This window comes from Castanea sativa, chromosome 8 (assembly GCF_040712315.1).
Source record: "Castanea sativa cultivar Marrone di Chiusa Pesio chromosome 8, ASM4071231v1".
Classification (NCBI taxonomy): domain Eukaryota; kingdom Viridiplantae; phylum Streptophyta; class Magnoliopsida; order Fagales; family Fagaceae; genus Castanea; species Castanea sativa.
Genome location: NC_134020.1, coordinates 30,637,265 through 30,653,944, shown reverse-complemented (window position 1 = coordinate 30,653,944; position 16,680 = coordinate 30,637,265). Strand labels below are relative to the sequence as shown.

At 37.4% G+C, this 16,680-nt stretch overlaps 1 protein-coding gene across 2 annotated transcripts; it reads left to right on the top strand.

Annotated features, from left to right (window-relative positions):
* The first annotated feature begins 255 nt into the window (after positions 1 to 255).
* On the top strand, positions 256 to 9,345 carry LOC142608349 (uncharacterized). Of its 2 annotated transcripts, XM_075780105.1 has the most exons (9): positions 256 to 640; positions 1,446 to 1,662; positions 2,249 to 2,339; positions 4,588 to 4,733; positions 5,204 to 5,447; positions 6,629 to 6,733; positions 6,821 to 7,000; positions 7,978 to 8,179; positions 8,730 to 9,345. In XM_075780105.1, the coding sequence occupies exons 1-9, from the start codon at positions 469 to 471 to the stop codon at positions 9,221 to 9,223; spliced, it is 1,851 nt and encodes a 616-aa protein (XP_075636220.1). In that variant the 5' UTR covers positions 256 to 468; the 3' UTR covers positions 9,224 to 9,345. The 2 variants fall into 2 exon arrangements, with proteins under 2 accessions (XP_075636220.1, XP_075636221.1); XM_075780106.1 differs by lacking the exons at positions 6,629 to 6,733; positions 6,821 to 7,000 and having other exon boundaries at positions 309 to 640.
* Positions 9,346 to 16,680: the final 7,335 nt, after the last annotated feature.

Below are 16,680 nucleotides of genomic sequence, written 5' to 3'. Positions count from 1 at the left end.
TAAAAAGAAAAAGTAAAAAATTCCACCCTCTCTCTCTCTTATTAGTCATTTAACCGAAGTTAAATCAACTGTATCAATCAAGCCTTAACCTTTAAAGATTGAAGAGAAAGTTAGATTTGAGAGTTGATTATAAGGTAAATCTCAATCATTTTGAGTTTTTAATCTTTTAGAGGTTAAAAGACCAAAGAATGTTAGGTAAACCAATTGGATTAGCAAAAAAAAAAAAAAACTCATTGTACGTAGAAAAAGGTAGTAATCCCAACTGCTCCCCAACACAACCTCAATAATACTACCAACCACACATGACACACACATCATTCCCGCTAATAAAATTATATTATAAAGCAATCTCTCCTTCACACTCTCTCACAAAGTCCATCAAAATATTGAAAGACAACAAGCTCTGCTCAAAACTTGCTTTGCTTATTCCACTAGTTAGAATCGAAGCTGAAAAAAAGCCTGATCAGAATGAGCAAAGCACAGGAGGACATGAATTGCATTTACAGAGATCCCAACCAACCCGTAGAGGCTCGTGTCAGAGACCTTCTTTCTCGAATGACTTTGAAAGAGAAGGCTGGCCAGATGACCCAGATTGAGCGCTGTGTTGCCACCCCAGATGCCATCAAAGACCTCTCTATTGGTACTCTCTCTAGCTCTCTCTCATTTTTTTTTTCCCGATAATTCAATAGTTAAGAAGGTGAGGGGAATTTGAATTTTTTGAGAGAGCGCTGTATCATGACTTTTTATCATTAAACCAATGATCAGTTTTTGATGTAAACAGATATTTTGATATATATATATTTTATAATTCAATAGTTATGAAGGTGATAGTGAATTTGAATTTTTTGAGAGAGCTTCAATCTATTGCATCCATTCAGATGATAACTCTTTATTATTAGATCAAGACATCAATCAGTTTTTGACGTGGGTCATTGAACTTTATATTTCTTATATAACCATCATAAAACAATCCATTATAAAACAACTTTACCAGTTGAGTTAACCCAAAACCACGAGGGTATTTGAATTTTGAGCGGATTCAAAACACAAAGAGGTGACGTCCTATTAAGCTATAAGGCTTATTATTGTGAAATTTATTTAAAGTTTGTGTCTTTGTAAAGGGAAACTGCTTTTTCCTTTTGTGTAGTGAACTAGTCATTTGGACCCACATGAAATTTTTGTATTTATTTTAAGTGTATGGAAGAAAAACATTAGAAAAAACAAATGTATGTTTCGTTCATGCATTTTTTCATACAATTGATGAACTATATTTTTGTGTCTTTGTAAAGTAAAACTGCTTTTTCCTTGTGTAGTGTACTAGTTATTTGGACCCACTTGACATTTTTGTATTTATTTTAAGTGTATGGAAGAAAAACATTGAAAAAAATAAATGTATGTTTTGTTCATGCATTTTTTCATACAATTGGGGGACTATTTTTTTGTAGGGAGTATACTGAGTGGTGGTGGCAGTGGACCCTTTGATGATAATGCATTGACAGCATTGTCATCGGATTGGGCTGAAATGGTTGGTGGGTTCCAAAAGTCAGCACTAGAGTCACGGCTGGGGATACCGCTTATATATGGGATTGATGCGGTTCATGGTAACAATAAGATTTATGGTGCTACTATATTTCCACACAATGTGGGCCTTGGATCTACCAGGTTAGTGTTGAATTCATTTCTATCCCTGCCAATCTTACATTATTTTTCACTTTTCAGAAAAACTAATACACACACAAGGAAACTAAAGGGTCTTGTGACTCAGTGGCTTTGTGTGGTTCTCTCCATGTGGAGAATTTGAAAAAATAGCTAGCTTGGCATACTTCAAATTCATACATTGCACTATATTTCATAGCATATTGGCCTTAATTAATACTAGCAGCAATAGTATTCCCTAATTCTCTGTATAATTATTGTAAAAATGTTAGGGGAAAAACTATGAAAATTCTATTTTTAATTTAGGATCTAAGGAAACAAGAGGGGCAAGAGCTCAATATCCTTAGTTGACAACCACTATAATTTCTCCCAATGCGAGCCTGTGAATCACCGGCCTAGTTTAGTTTATAGTAGTTGAACATTGAAACATAGGAAAGAAAAATGATTTTATTTCTTGGGAAACTAAATGAAAAAGAACTATAACAGTAAACCTGTTCTTTTTGTTTACTATTTTTGAAATTTCATAGCATCCAAATGGAAGGTTACTGGTCTTGTAGCTTCAGAACTGCTTTTAGTTTTGAATTTGTAATAGGGATGCAGATTTGGTTCGAAAGATTGGGGAAGCAACAGCACTTGAAGTTAGGGCTAGCGGCATTCACTATACTTTTGCTCCTTGTGTAGCTGTAAGTATATGTATAAATTTTTTTTATTGCTTGGCCATTATTTCTTTAATGTCAGTTGCAATGACTGAGTCAACTAACAAAGTATGTTTCAGAATGTAATACCAATTATGAATAAAGCTTCGTCTAGCAACCCAACCTGCTGTAAATGATAAAAAAAAATAAATCAAGATCCACATAATAAAATGAGCAAATAGATCTATAACACTCTCTAGAATCAATATGAGTGGGTACATGGACTCACCTTATGATGTTGATTATGAACCCTTCATGAGAACAAGAAGGTTGCTTGATATATTAGCATGGAGTGTGTGTTTGTGTGGTGAGAAACATGTACTACACCTCTTCCCTTACATTCTCTTGTTCATTTAGTTAGCACACTAGCACTACATATATTATATATGGGAGTGTCAAAATATATTGATATTTAATGGGCCATACCAGTACTTTGACAAGCTTGTCCCATTAAGGGCTGCCTAAAACCAAACAAAACACACTTTACAAATCCATAGTCTTGTCTACTATTTATTACTGTGAACAAATGCTCAACAAAATGCACTCCAACTAAGGCAGATTTTTTTAGATACTCAAAAAATGACTATGCTAGTCCACAAATTTTTTAAGGAAAAAAAATGCTTACAAACACAGTTGCTTGCAATTCAACAAAGGGTTTCTAATTGGAAGAAGATTGCAGCTTTTTATTGATGTGGCAGCTGCTTATACTTGGCAATATTTGTGGATGATAGTAACTGAGTTTTGTCTTTCAATGTTGATGCCATTTTGATAATTTAGTTAAAAGCTCTAGCGTAAAGAAATAACAAACTTGTTTAAATTTTGAAAAAGCTTGTGTCATAAGGTAGAAGCTCAATCAATACAAACAAGGATGACAAGCAAGATCTCTTAATAAGGTTTAGTAGGTGATTCATATTCTAATATTATAATTTCTCAGAAAAGATTATTGTGTTTATCGCATATCTATTGGTAATAGGAGCAATGATTTGCCACCATGGAATATGGCTAGAGAAATTAGCTATGTGTGAACTAGCTACCCAATAAAGTTTTATACCCTGAATACCTAATGTTGGCTACATGAATCCTGCTTTTCCATTTGCTATATTTAGGGTTCTATTTTGTTAATTTGTAGGCCAACATGTCCTTTTTTTATAACCCAATGAACTTTAGGTCTTCCCATCATTCTTGTGGTAAATCAAAACCATATGATACCTTATTGTTGCATTATTTATCTTCATTGTAAAAGGCCGAACCATCAAACCATACTAATTTAATAGGATTGCGCTGCTCCACAAGATTTCACTTTTGCACCATATGAATTACAAAATTATATAATTTAAATGTTTTTTTATGGGTGTGTGAGTTTGTAGACTCAGTTATTTATTTTTGTATGTATGTATACATGTATATTATAAAATCTAACCCAACATTTTACTGAGTCAAGGTAACTTTCTAATAAGATAAAATTGTAAATCTTGAAAGATTTAATATTCAAATACAACAAAAACAACCAAGCCTTAATCCCAAAACTTTTAGGGTCAACCATGGAAACTCAATAGATTAGTCATGGTCAGTCAACCACATGTTGTACACTTATCTAAAGTATATCCTCTATTACCTCCTTAATTGTCATGACCCTTTTAATTACTTCTACTAATATTTTTTTAGGCCTTCCTCTACCTTTTTTAATTTTCATTCCCTCAACTTGGATCAAGTCACTCTTTCTCATTGGTACATTAGTTGCTTTCCTCTACACATGACTAACCATCTCAAGTGACTTTCCATCATCTTTTCATTAATAGTGGCCTCCCCTATCTTTAAGTGACTGTCTCCATTTCAAATCCTTTCGTTCCTTGTATTTCTACTTTTCTGTTCTAACAATCTCATTTCCACTACACTCATTTTATGAACGCATTGTTTTTTAACAGCTCAATATTTAGTACCAAAGATTTAATATTCAAATGAGATTCAAGATTTGTATTGCTAAATCTTTCAATAAGATATCACACCTGGGATTTAACCTATAATTAATATATATATATATATATATATATATATATATATATACATATATATATATATATATATATATATCACACCTGGGATTTCAAACTGTGAGCTGTAGTTCAACTAGGACATAGATTTTTTCTTTCATCTTCTTCTTTGTGTTGTATACTGTAAACAGTTGGTTTGTGAAAAACATATTGTTGAGAAAACTCACATACTTGGGTTCTGACAGGTATGCAGAGATCCCAGATGGGGAAGATGCTATGAGAGTTACAGTGAAGACACTGAAATTGTTAGAAAGATGACTTCCATTGTCACAGGATTGCAGGGCCAGCCACCTCATGAACACCCAAAAGGCTATCCTTTTGTGGCTGGGAGGTAGAGAAGAGTCATTGATATGATTCCTTTCACAATTTTTTTTTAATAAAAATTTTGTATCTTTAATCAAATTTACTAATTAGCAAATTCAATATCCAAATTAGTCATCAATTTAATTATGTAACATTATGATCAGAAAACATGTGACAACTAAAGAACAATTTGCTTTTCTTTCTTTTATGTTCAAACCAAGGAGTTTTGGCCTTTAAATTAAACTTGTTTGCAATGCATCTGGACTCTAGGAAGAATATTCCTGCTTCATTTTTCTCCACAGTTGTATTGTATTTGCTATATATAAAATTATGTGATCCTGTTTTCATATCTTTTGATTGTTAAGTAGTTATACAGGCGATGTAACAGACTCCATATTTCCATTCTTCTACTCATAATGTAGACATACCTCGATGGTAGATTCCTCTGTTAACAGCCATCCTTTGGATTTTTTCTCATAATCTGACTTTTGATTCCAGAAACAATGTTATTGCTTGTGCAAAGCATTTTGTCGGAGATGGGGGCACGGATCGGGGAATAAATGAGGGGGATACCATATCATCATACGAGGACTTAGAAAGGATCCATATGGCACCTTATCTTGACTGTATTTCTCAGGGAGTTTCCACTGTTATGGCATCCTATTCTAGTTGGAATGGCCGTAAACTCCATGCCGACCGTTTTCTCTTGACAGAAGTTTTAAAAGACAAGCTAGGTTTTAAGGTAAAAATCCTGATAGTACTCATTTTGTGAGACAAATCATTTTTTTTTTTTTTTTGGATAAGTAATAAGGATTTATTGATAACGAAAAGAGAGAGACACCCAAGTACACAGGAAGTATACAGGGGAGTACAAATCAAATACAAAAATTACATAAATCAAGAAAATCCAAAAAAGAAGAAAAAGGATGGTTTCTCCACACTGAGAACCAGTCCTAAGGTTCTGAAAAAAAGAAGCTTGAGATCAGGCATAGAATGCTCATAGTCTTCAAAACACCTACTATTTCTTTCCTTCCAAATACACCACATCAAACAATGAGGAACAACCATCCATATATCTCCATTGCAATGGCGACCAAAACGACCTTGCCAGCAAGCAAAAAGCTCAACAACAGACGTTGGCATAACCCAACATACTCCAAATAAACCAAAAACCATATCCCACAACTCCAGAGCAACCGAACAATGAAGGAATAGATGGTCAACGGTTTCACTGTTACACTTGCACATATAACACCAATCCAAAATGCAAACTTTTCTTTTCCTCAAATTGTCAATCATCAGACATTTTCCTAAGGCAGCGGTCCAAACAAAGAAACCCACTCTAGAGGGAATCTTCTGCTTCCAAATGCTTTTCTAAGGAAAAAACTGATCACTGTGGCCAACTAGAAGATGGTAGTACGCACTAACCGTAAACCCCTTACTCTTACAAGGTAGCCAACATCTCTTGTCCTCCTCAATCCCCCTTACAGGAGTGCTATAAATGGTATTAATGAAGCTCCAGAAAGCTTCCAATTCCCGATTATGAACGTCCCTACAAAAATGCATCTCCCGATCATGAACGGTTTCAATTTGTTTTTCTTGTTAATATACAGTTTTATAATCAGGCATTTGGGTATTCTACTGGAAGAAGGATTGATTTTTTTTTTTTTTTTTATAGCTTTCAAGTCTCAAATTTTCTTCTTGTTGATCAATTACATGAAAAGAAACCTCTATTTTTTTTTCTTCTTTTTTTCGAAATTCAAAGTACTTGGGCCTTTGAGGACTGGGGTGCAGAAAAGGTGGGAGCGGTGAGGCTATTAGAGAAATTTCCCTCACAGGAATCAAATTCCTTTAGTTTTGTTGGGTTATGAGATTACAGTTTATATACAGCTTAATATATCTTGAGGCAGTATTCTGCTACAGGGTTTTGTAATTTCTGACTGGGAAGGACTTGACCGTCTTAGCGAACCTCGTGGCTCAAACTATCGCTTCTGCATTTCTGCTGCCGTTAATGCAGGAATAGACATGGTAGAGATTGAACTCCAATTACAGTGCCTAAGCTAAGGTTGCTTCCTTGATTTAAGTTGTCCTTTGCCTAACTGAGAAAATGTGCAGGTGATGGTGCCATTTAAATTTGATTTTGTAGAGGATTTGATATTTCTAGTTGAATCAGGCAAGATATCAATGGCCAGGATCGATGACGCTGTTGAACGGATACTTAGAGTGAAGTTTGTAGCTGGTATTTTTGAATTCCCTTTGACAGATAGATCTTTACTAGATATCATTGGTTGCAAGGTAACTTTTGCAGAATTTAGCACATGGTCTATTGACACGTTTGCATGGTTTAAATGTTTTATCTTTAGAAAATGCAGAAGCATTCCCAAATTTCATCAAGCCGAATTAGTAATCTCTCCCATGAATGTGGCCTCCTATTCTGTCTTTCTGTCTATGATTAACATACACTAAAGGAAGATAAACAATCTGAATCAGGAAGTAGATTACTTCTTCTTCTTCTTCTTCTTCTTCTTCTTCTTTTTTCCCAAAGACAGAACAAACAGATTTTTTAGGTCCTTTTTCTCATATCCTAAATTTTCTACACTGACCCTGGTGAGAATGGTGGGATGGCCTCAGCCAAAGGCTAAAAGTCTATCCTTGTAAATAAATCTTCATAGTTCTTGCCAAATTTGCAAAATCTAACTTCCTATTTTGTTGCCAAATATTGCATTTATGCATGAATATTACCTGGAACCCCTTAATTACACAAGAATTGTAACGAAAAAAAGTGACGTGCTGTTATGTAAGAAGTATGGATCACTGGCAACTATGGACAGAAAAGGGAGAAAATAAGGCAAGAGGAAGAAGCATTATTTATTATTTTATTTTGGTAAGTAAAGGCTTCATTCAATTAAAAGATAAATAAGCTCCAATAGTGGTTAACCCGTTAGCATACACACCAACAGTGTCTAAACTAAAAAGGAAAGCTACATCAGGGGAGGAAGAAGCGTTTCCGAAGGCCAAGAATCACTAAAATTACTGCATCTTGAGTCCTCAAAAGTATTTTAACACTGAGGATGAATGGATCCTGATAATAGATTAGAAATACTTGCATTATTACTATTTTTGTTGATATGATTTACAATATATCGTATCATATTACATGTTGGAAATAATTGAATGGTTTTAGTTGGCATCCAACTACAATATGCAAGTAACCCATCTAATTTTATTACTTCAAAGCTCAAATAAAGTTTTAGCTTTGAAATGTTCTGCAGTTGCACAGAGATCTAGCACGTGAAGCAGTCCGCAAGTCCTTGGTTCTGTTAAAAAATGGAAAGGATTCTAAGAAACCTTTTCTTCCTTTAGACAGAAATGCTAAAAGAATTTTTGTTACTGGAACACATGCTGATAATCTTGGATATCAGTGTGGAGGCTGGACAGTTACTTGGTATGGAGGCAGCGGCAGGACTACAATCGGTACAAATTACATTATACTAAGTTTTAAGCTATATATTGACTCTCACAATTAAAGTGACAAGATATTAGCTTTTTGAGGCACTTGTTTTTATTAAAGCTCATTTTGCTATTTGCTAGGACTTTCAGTGTTATTCACTGTGCTATGTTTATTTACCTTTGTTAGGCTGATTTTATATCTCTGGGTTCTGTTTATCACTGAAGCCATTTGGCATCTGGCTTTATCCCAGCTCTCCTAATGTAGAGTGCTCTTTGTAACCAGGGAAACAAAATAATAATAAAAAAATCTTATTGTAACAAGGAAAAAGGAAACAATAAAATTATCATAAATTTTGTTACAACTGATCTGCGTCAAAGTGTGTGGCAATCTATATGATTCAATTTAATTTGAACAACTTGCATTAAATGCATGGAAGATTTTTGAAATATTCAAAACTTTGTTGCAAGAAGATATCTACGGGCACAAATTTTATAAATTTAGATTTTTCTTTTTATGAGTACATAACTCTTGGATGCACATTGGGACTGAACCTATGATGTCAATGGATTTTAGGCACAACCATCTTGGATGCAATCAAAGCAGCCGTGGGCAATGAAACAGAAGTAGTTTATGAGGAATTTCCATCAGCAGACACCTTAGCACATCAGGATTTCTCTTTTGCAATTGTAGCTGTTGGTGAAGAACCTTATGCAGAGACCCTTGGTGATAATACAGGGCTTGTAATCCCCTTTAATGGAGCTGACATAATAAGTTTGGTCGCTAACAGTATCCCCACATTGGTGATTCTGGTATCTGGAAGACCCTTAGTTTTAGAGCCATGGCTTTTGGAAAAGATGGATGCTCTGATTGCTGCTTGGTTGCCTGGAAGTGAAGGAGGAGGAATTACTGATGTAATATTTGGGGATTATGACTTCAAGGGCCAACTACCTGTGACATGGTTTAAGCAGGTCGAACAGTTGCCTTTGCATATTGGAATCAATTCATATGACCCTTTATTCCCCCTAGGCTTTGGGTTGACAAGCACCAAGGAGAACTCTTCAGACTGATTAGTTGTGTAACCAAGGCTGGTTAGAAAAATTGTGTTTCTTAAAACCACTTATGCAGAAACAGCTTATCCTTGAATAGGTTTTCCCTTGGTATTAAAGTTGTATGTAAAAATGTTGTAAAATAGTTTATAACTATAGTATTACTCTTCCACAAATAGGGTTATTGCAGCTGGCTTTGTGTCACTATCTAAATCATTAGCGCTAGAACTAGAAGCGAAGGAAACCTTAAATGAAGTGTTAGAAATAAATCGTGACCATTACATCATTTACTGATTCCACTAATCTAAGGACCTCATATAGGGAAAATTATTGAATACTCCGGGAGTACCATAAATGCGTACTCTCCCTTCTGACATAAATTGTGGGTCCCACCATAAATTTAATTAGTGAGACATTTAATTAGTGGGACTCACAGTTATGTGAGAGGGAGGAATACGCATTTATAGTATTCCAAGAATACTCAATAATTACCCCTCATATAGAACCTTTGATAAAGTGTAAGAAATAAATCACGGCTATTAAACCATTTGCCGATTACACTATTTAGATTCTTAAAAAAAGAAAAATAAAAAAATTGCAAACTTCGCACTAATTCCACTATCTGTAATCTAACAAGGGCGCAATTGCATTATGAGTTCTATTCAAAAAGAAATTTCCAAGATGATTTCATGGAAATCATGCTGGTAGATTCACGTAAATTTCTGCACTTCAATAGGGTTCAAAAAGACGATGCATGATGATAATCACGTTGGTATTCATACAAAGTAAAAATTAAAAAAACTAAAAGAAAAATAATGATAAAAAAGGGGGAGGAAAAGAAAAAAGTAGCACATTCCTCAAATTGACTTCTAGTCTTGGGTTGGTAAGGACTGTATTTCAATGATTAAAGCGTGTTGAGTGATGAATATATAACAATCAAACATTTGCCCTTTGCAACACGCTCATCAATCAATCAATCATAAACCTTAACATGGCTGGCTCCCTCTGTTTCCATTTCCATTCTAATCAAGGTGGTCGATACCGTACCGGCCGATACATACCGTACCGGCCAGTGCACCGGTACCGGTACACTTCTATATTGTACCGGAAAAAATACCGGCCGCATACCGGCCAATTTCGGGCAATACCGGCCAGTACCGGGCGTACCGGCCAGTACAGAAAAAAGCTTTTTTTTTTTTTTTAAGTTTTGTAATTTTTGAATTTTTGTAAAGGCATAATGGTAACTTATTTACATTAACTTATTAGTATTATTTGTTTTTTTTAGTATGCAATAAATAACTAAGCTTTTTTTTTTTTTTTCTTTTAATTGATACTAAAGTCTAAAACTATGAATAATTTGTTCTGAATTGAGGTAATGTTTTATGATAAACTTTTATATTTACTATAATATAAGTGAAATATTATATGTTTATAAACATGGTTCTAAAGATTTTGGTGTGTGTGTGTGTATATATATATATATATAAAATAGCGGTAAACCCGAAACGGTACACCGGTATTGACCGGTATCCGAAATATATCGTACCGGTGGCCAAACCGGTACAGCCTCCGGTACGGTATTGACTTCCTTGATTCTAATAGTAGCATTATGGGGTTCTTTATATCTTGATGCACTCCACAACTATGGTTATTGTAGCTAGCTCTGTGGCAGCATCTAAATCATCAGCACTTGAACTAGAAGCGAAGGCTCTCCTAGGGAGTGGGTGGTGGGGTGATCACTTCAACAATACGTTCTTAAATCATTGTGAGTTGTGTGGAATCATATGCAATGCTGGTGGAAGCGTCATAGAGATTGACATGTCTGTCGGGTAGGCTCTATCAACTGGGAAATGCAATCGGTAAACTCAACTTCTCTTCCTTCCCAAATTTAGTCCATCTTGATCTTTCTGATAATTTGCTTACGGGGAGGATTTCAGTTGAGATAGACACCCAACTTGATTTGTCCCTTAATTCTCTCACAAGTAAGTTGCCTCCTTCATTTGGAAACCTCACTCGATTAGTGAAATTTGACATTTCTTCAAATTCTATCATCGGTGAGTTACCTCTTTCACTTTCAAACCTCACTAGAATAGATTACAAGTATTTGAGATTTCCTCTAATCTAGTCAGTGGTTCCATACCCAAAGGATTAGGTAATTTAAAGAATCTTCTAGGATTAAGATTGAGTGATAAAAAATTTATCGGATCAATCTCTTCTACTCTTGGCCTTTTAACCAATTTTTCCATCTTGGATTTGTCTTTTAATAAAATCAATGGTTCTATAGTGCCAGAAATTGGATTGCTAAAGAATATGTTGAAATTGGACCTACAAAATAACAATCTCACTGGTCCAATCCCTTTGTCTATAGGTCATCTAACCAATCTGGTTTCTTTGTCTCTTTCTATGAATCAAATCAATGGTCACATTCCACTAGAAATAGGCAACATGAAGAATTTGAGTTACCTATACATCAATAATAACAAGCTTATTGGCCCCTCCCTTCATCTCTTGGTCATCTAACCAATTTGATCTCTTTGTTTCTTGATTCGGACCAAGTCAATGGCTTCATTCCTCCTGAAATAGGCAACATGATGAATTTGAAAGACTTGCATCTCAACAATAACAATATTTTTGGTCCAATCCCTTCGGCTATAGGTCATTTAACTAACTTGCAAACTTTGTCCTTAGTGAGACCAAATCATTGGCTCCATCCCCAAGGAAATAGCTGATTGCAAGTGGAAATTGTTAAATAAGTTTTCAATTTTCAATAATAAGCGGTATCCAAACAGACACTAAAGCTCCATTTGTTTCGATGTAAAATATTTTCAGGAAAATATTTTCCAATTTTACGATATTTTTTTTGCAATAAAATATTTGGTCAAAAGTAAAATATTTTCAATCAACCAAATCAACCTAAGCATATTTATGTGAAATATTTTACACTTAAAATTTTGATAAAACATTTTATATTTGCTCACTCCGTCACACCCCGATACTTATCACTCTTTCATTCCTACAGTCACTTTCACGCTTAAACTCTCCCTCTCATATTTTTCTCCAATAAAACCCAGCCACCACCGATCCCCTCTCCCACCAATCACCGGCTCTAAGGTCTGAGGCACCACTAGCAAGTAAGAGGCACCGTTGTGTCTTAGCATTTTGCGCTTTAGTTGATTCTGGTGACATTCAATATGCCCGTGTGCTTTTTTCTCAGATTGAAAGAACCAATACTTATATGTGGAACACTATGATCAGGGGCTACAGTAAAGCCAAAATTCCCACCATGGGGTTTTCATTTTTTTTGTCAAATGGCTCGAGAATGCGTCGAAATGGACCATTGGAGCTTCGTTTTTGCGCTCAAGGCGTGCGAGTAGTTTTGTGCAGTTTTACAGGGGGTATCGGTTCATTGCTGGGTTTGGAAGATGGGTTTTGAATATTTTGATTTGGATTTGGTAGTGCAAAATGGGTTGATCCATTTTAATGTTGAATGTGGGTGTTTGGATTAGCGCGTGAAGTGTTTGATCAAAGTTTGTGAGAGATGTGGTTACTTGGTCATCAATGATTGATGGATATGTGGTGCATAACTATTCAGAGTAGGTATTGGAATTGTTTAATTTGATACTAGTGAGTGATGTTGAGCCAGATGAGGTTACCATGATGGTTGTATTATTATGGAGCAACAGTCATTGATTTATCATCTCAGCTTGGTGTAGAAAATAAAACCAATTTTGGGAATTTTGAGCATCTTAGTAAAAAATAGTATTTTTTTTTTTTACTAGCTCTAGTGATCCCCCGTCCATCTCTATGTATTTTTTGGAAATATTTTACCTTTGCAAATATTTTACATTGAAACAAACAGAACGTAAATGACCTCAAACTATAAATTAAATGACATTCTTCTTGAGGTTTGTGTAATTATGATAAACTAGATAATTTCCCACGTGATGCGTGGACACTTTGCAATTTTATTTAGAAATAATTTTTATGTTTTCTATTGTATATAGCATTTATGTTTTCCCAAACTATTGTCGAATGCTTTAGCTCCCTTTTCTTAATTCATATTTATAATTTTTTTTATTCTAGAAGTAGTTCCAAACTATTGATTGGCTTTTGTTTACTAATATTGGTATATGAGATTGAAATTTTTATTAGGCATTCCTAGGAGACCATATCATATTGTAAATTTAATATTAAAAATAACATATAGAAAAATTGATACTAAATTGCAGTTATAGTATACAAAATAAGGAATAATGAAAATACTTGCTTTCCAAACTAATGGTATGCCTTTTTCTTTAATTAGCTTTGTTAGAGTATCTGTGGGGAGTAAAAGGGCCCAAATGGGCATATGGGCCTTTGGACTGTAGCATGGAGGGCCGACCTGCTCTAGAATTAAACTCTACGAGTTGGCCCATACGGCGAGGATCCGAGGATACCGCCGAGGGAGAGTTTTACCTCGGACAAATCCAAGAGAACTCAAAACTTCATTATGAAGGACGAGGCACAACCCTGGAAAGACTGATGGTTAAAGGGGGACATCCTGAATCTTCTAAATGCACCAGTATTAAAGAAAATATCAAGAGCAAAGGCTGCCACCTCCGCATTAAAGGCTCTGCACCTACCTCCCTGGCCGCATTAATGGGGAGGTGACCCCTGAACAGTGAGGTGGAAACTTCTAGTCACTGTTCAAAAAGTATCAGGGAAGGAAGTATAAAAGGGGGGTAAAGGCCAAAAAGAGAGAGGAGAAAAAAAGAAGAAAGAAATTAAGAAATTGTAATCTTTAAGGAAGAAAAAGAAATAATAAAGAAGTAGTCCTCGGCTCGAGTCCGAGGAGATCCATTTGCAATTATTGTTCGTTATTTACCTGTTTTTGTTTATAAAAGTCTGTTATCAAGCTCCCAGTACTTCTAACCTAGGTTTCAAGCCCACACTCTACAAATTTTATTGTTTAAGGCTCATTGGGCCTGAGCCCGTGATTATCTCTGGGTCTAGGTGCAATTGTGCACTTACAATTGGCGCCGTCTGTGGGGAATCTAGTCTAGAAGGAGTGGGGATACTATGGCAGGCTTGGGTTCTCACCATGCAGAGTCACAGGGATCACAGCCGGAGGATCTTTTCGAGCGTCTTGAGCGTCGAAGGGATCGTGAGGGAAGCGTCCATACAGAATACCCCGGGGCTAGCCATACTCATGGTGGGGGTAGCACCACCCATGGGGATGGAGCTAAAGCCATGCAGAAGGAGATTAATCGTTTGAAGAGAAAGTTATGCCGCGCCAGACGCAGGTCTTCACCATTCTCATCTAATCCTTCCTCAGAGGAGGAACGGGGAGGTAGCTACAGCTCAAGATCATGCTCACCCCCCAGTGCAATGTCCTCTGGTGAGGAGGATGACCCGCCAGCTCGTAGACGCAAGAAGGCTCCTTCCAGGGGCTTAGGGAACGATGCTATGAGTCAGGCGCTGCACCAACTCTCCAAATCTCCGTTTTCACGGAGGATTGAGAAGGGGAGACTTCCCAGGAGGTTTACTCAACCCACCTTTACCATCTACAATGGCTGGAATGATCCGGTGGAGCACGTGAGTCACTTTAACCAGAGGATGGCGGTGCACTCTCACAACGAGACCCTGATGTGTAAAGTTTTCCCCTCTAGCTTGGGACCTGTTGCTATGAGGTGGTTCAACGGCCTTAAATCGGGGTCTATAGGTTCGTTTGGGGAGCTTACTAGGGCATTCGCTTCGCGGTTCATTACGTGTAGCAGAGTACCTTAGCCATTGGACTCGCTGTTATCCATGACCATGAGGGAAGGGGAGACGTTGAAAGCATACTCCGATCGTTACTGGGAGATGTTTAATGAAATAGATGGCGACTTTGATAAGGTGGCGCTCAATACCTTTAAGGTGGGTCTTCCTACTGATCACGACTTGAGAAAGTCTTTGACCAAAAAGCCCGTCCGTAGCGTACATCGTCTCATGGATCGTATTGACGAGTACAAGAGGGTGGAGGAGGACCAACAGCAAGGAAAGGGTAAGGAGAAGGTTATCTCGCAGGAGAGAAGGGATTTCAGGTCGAACAGGTACCACAACAACAAGCCGAGGAGGGATTACGTTGGGCAGTCCGGCTCGGCAGCACCTCAGGCCGTGAACACTGTGTTCCGAGAACCAGTACATCAGTTGCTGGAGAAAGTTCGTAAGGAGCCCTTTTTCAAATGGCCTGGTAAGATGTCAGGGGACCCTGCGAAGAGGAATCAGAAGTCAGTACCATCAAGATGCGGGCCACACTACCGAGAACTGTCGGACCTTTTGGAACCACTTGGAGCAGCTTGTCAGTGAAGGAAAATTGAAGCAGCACTTGTGTCAACCTGATGGACAGGGCAGTCAATCTGGTTCAAATATTCAGAGGAATGGTTCATCTCGGCCGGCGTTAGGAACAATAAATGTTATTTTTGCTGCACTTGGCAGGATCGGCTCGGGTCCCACCAGGGTGATGGCAGTTTCACATCCTCAGGCCGAGGAACTAGGCTGCGGGCCGAAGAGGTTGAAAGTGACCTTACCCATCTTGGGATTTTTGGAGGAAGATAAGGTTGGTACCATTCAACCCCATGACGATGCTCTGGTGGTCACTCTTAGAATAGGGAGTTACGATGTGAAGAGAGTGATGATTGATCAGGGCAGCGGTGCGGATATCATGTACCCTGATTTATTTAAGGGGCTAAGGCTGACGTTGGAAGATCTTACTCCTTATGACTCGCCACTTATAAGCTTCGAAGGAAGGGCCGTTGTGCCGAAGGGGCAGATTCGTTTGCCCGTCCAATCTGGCTCAGAAACGGTTGAGGTGGATTTCATTGTGGTCGACACGTACTCCCCATATACAGCCATCCTCGCCTGACCATGGCTGCATGCTCTGGGAGCTGTCTCCTCTACCTTGCACGTTAAGGTTAAATTCCCCTCGGGAGAGTATGTTGAGGAAATCCTTGGCAGCCAAGTAGTGGCCAGGCAATGCATATCGGCCGCAATGCTTCGTCAGTCAGAAGCTAAGTCATCAACTTTGCCCATCCAAAAATCATAGCAATTAACAGCTACGGATGCATCTGGAGTGATGACAAGAGATGAGACTGTTTGTGAGGAGTTAGAGAAGTTTGTAATAGCAGATGACCCAGAGAGGTTCTTCCAAGTTGGCATACGTTTGCCACACCAAGAGAAGATGGAGTTGTTGGAATTTCTGAAGAACAATATAGATGTTTTTGCGTGGGACCCCTATGAGGCTCCAGGCGTAGATCCGAGCTTCATCTGTCATCGTTTAAACGTCAATCCTGCCATTGTGCCGAGAAGGCAGCCACCTCGGCGTTCTTCCAAAGAACATTCCGAAGCTGTGAAGCAAGAGGTGCTCAAACTCAAGAGGGCTGGAGCTATTAAAGAAGTTTTTTACCCCGAATGGTTAGCGTATACGGTTGTGGTTAAAAAGAAGAACGGCACGTGGAGAG

Coding starts and splice junctions, on each gene's coding strand:
- LOC142608349 (XM_075780105.1), top strand. CDS start 469: ATGAGCAAAGCACAGGAGGACATGAATTGCATTTACAGAGATCCCAAC. Junction 641..1,445: donor CATCAAAGACCTCTCTATTG/GTACTCTCTCTA, acceptor ATTTTTTTGTAG/GGAGTATACTGAGTGGTGGT. Junction 8,180..8,729: donor CAGCGGCAGGACTACAATCG/GTACAAATTACA, acceptor AATGGATTTTAG/GCACAACCATCTTGGATGCA.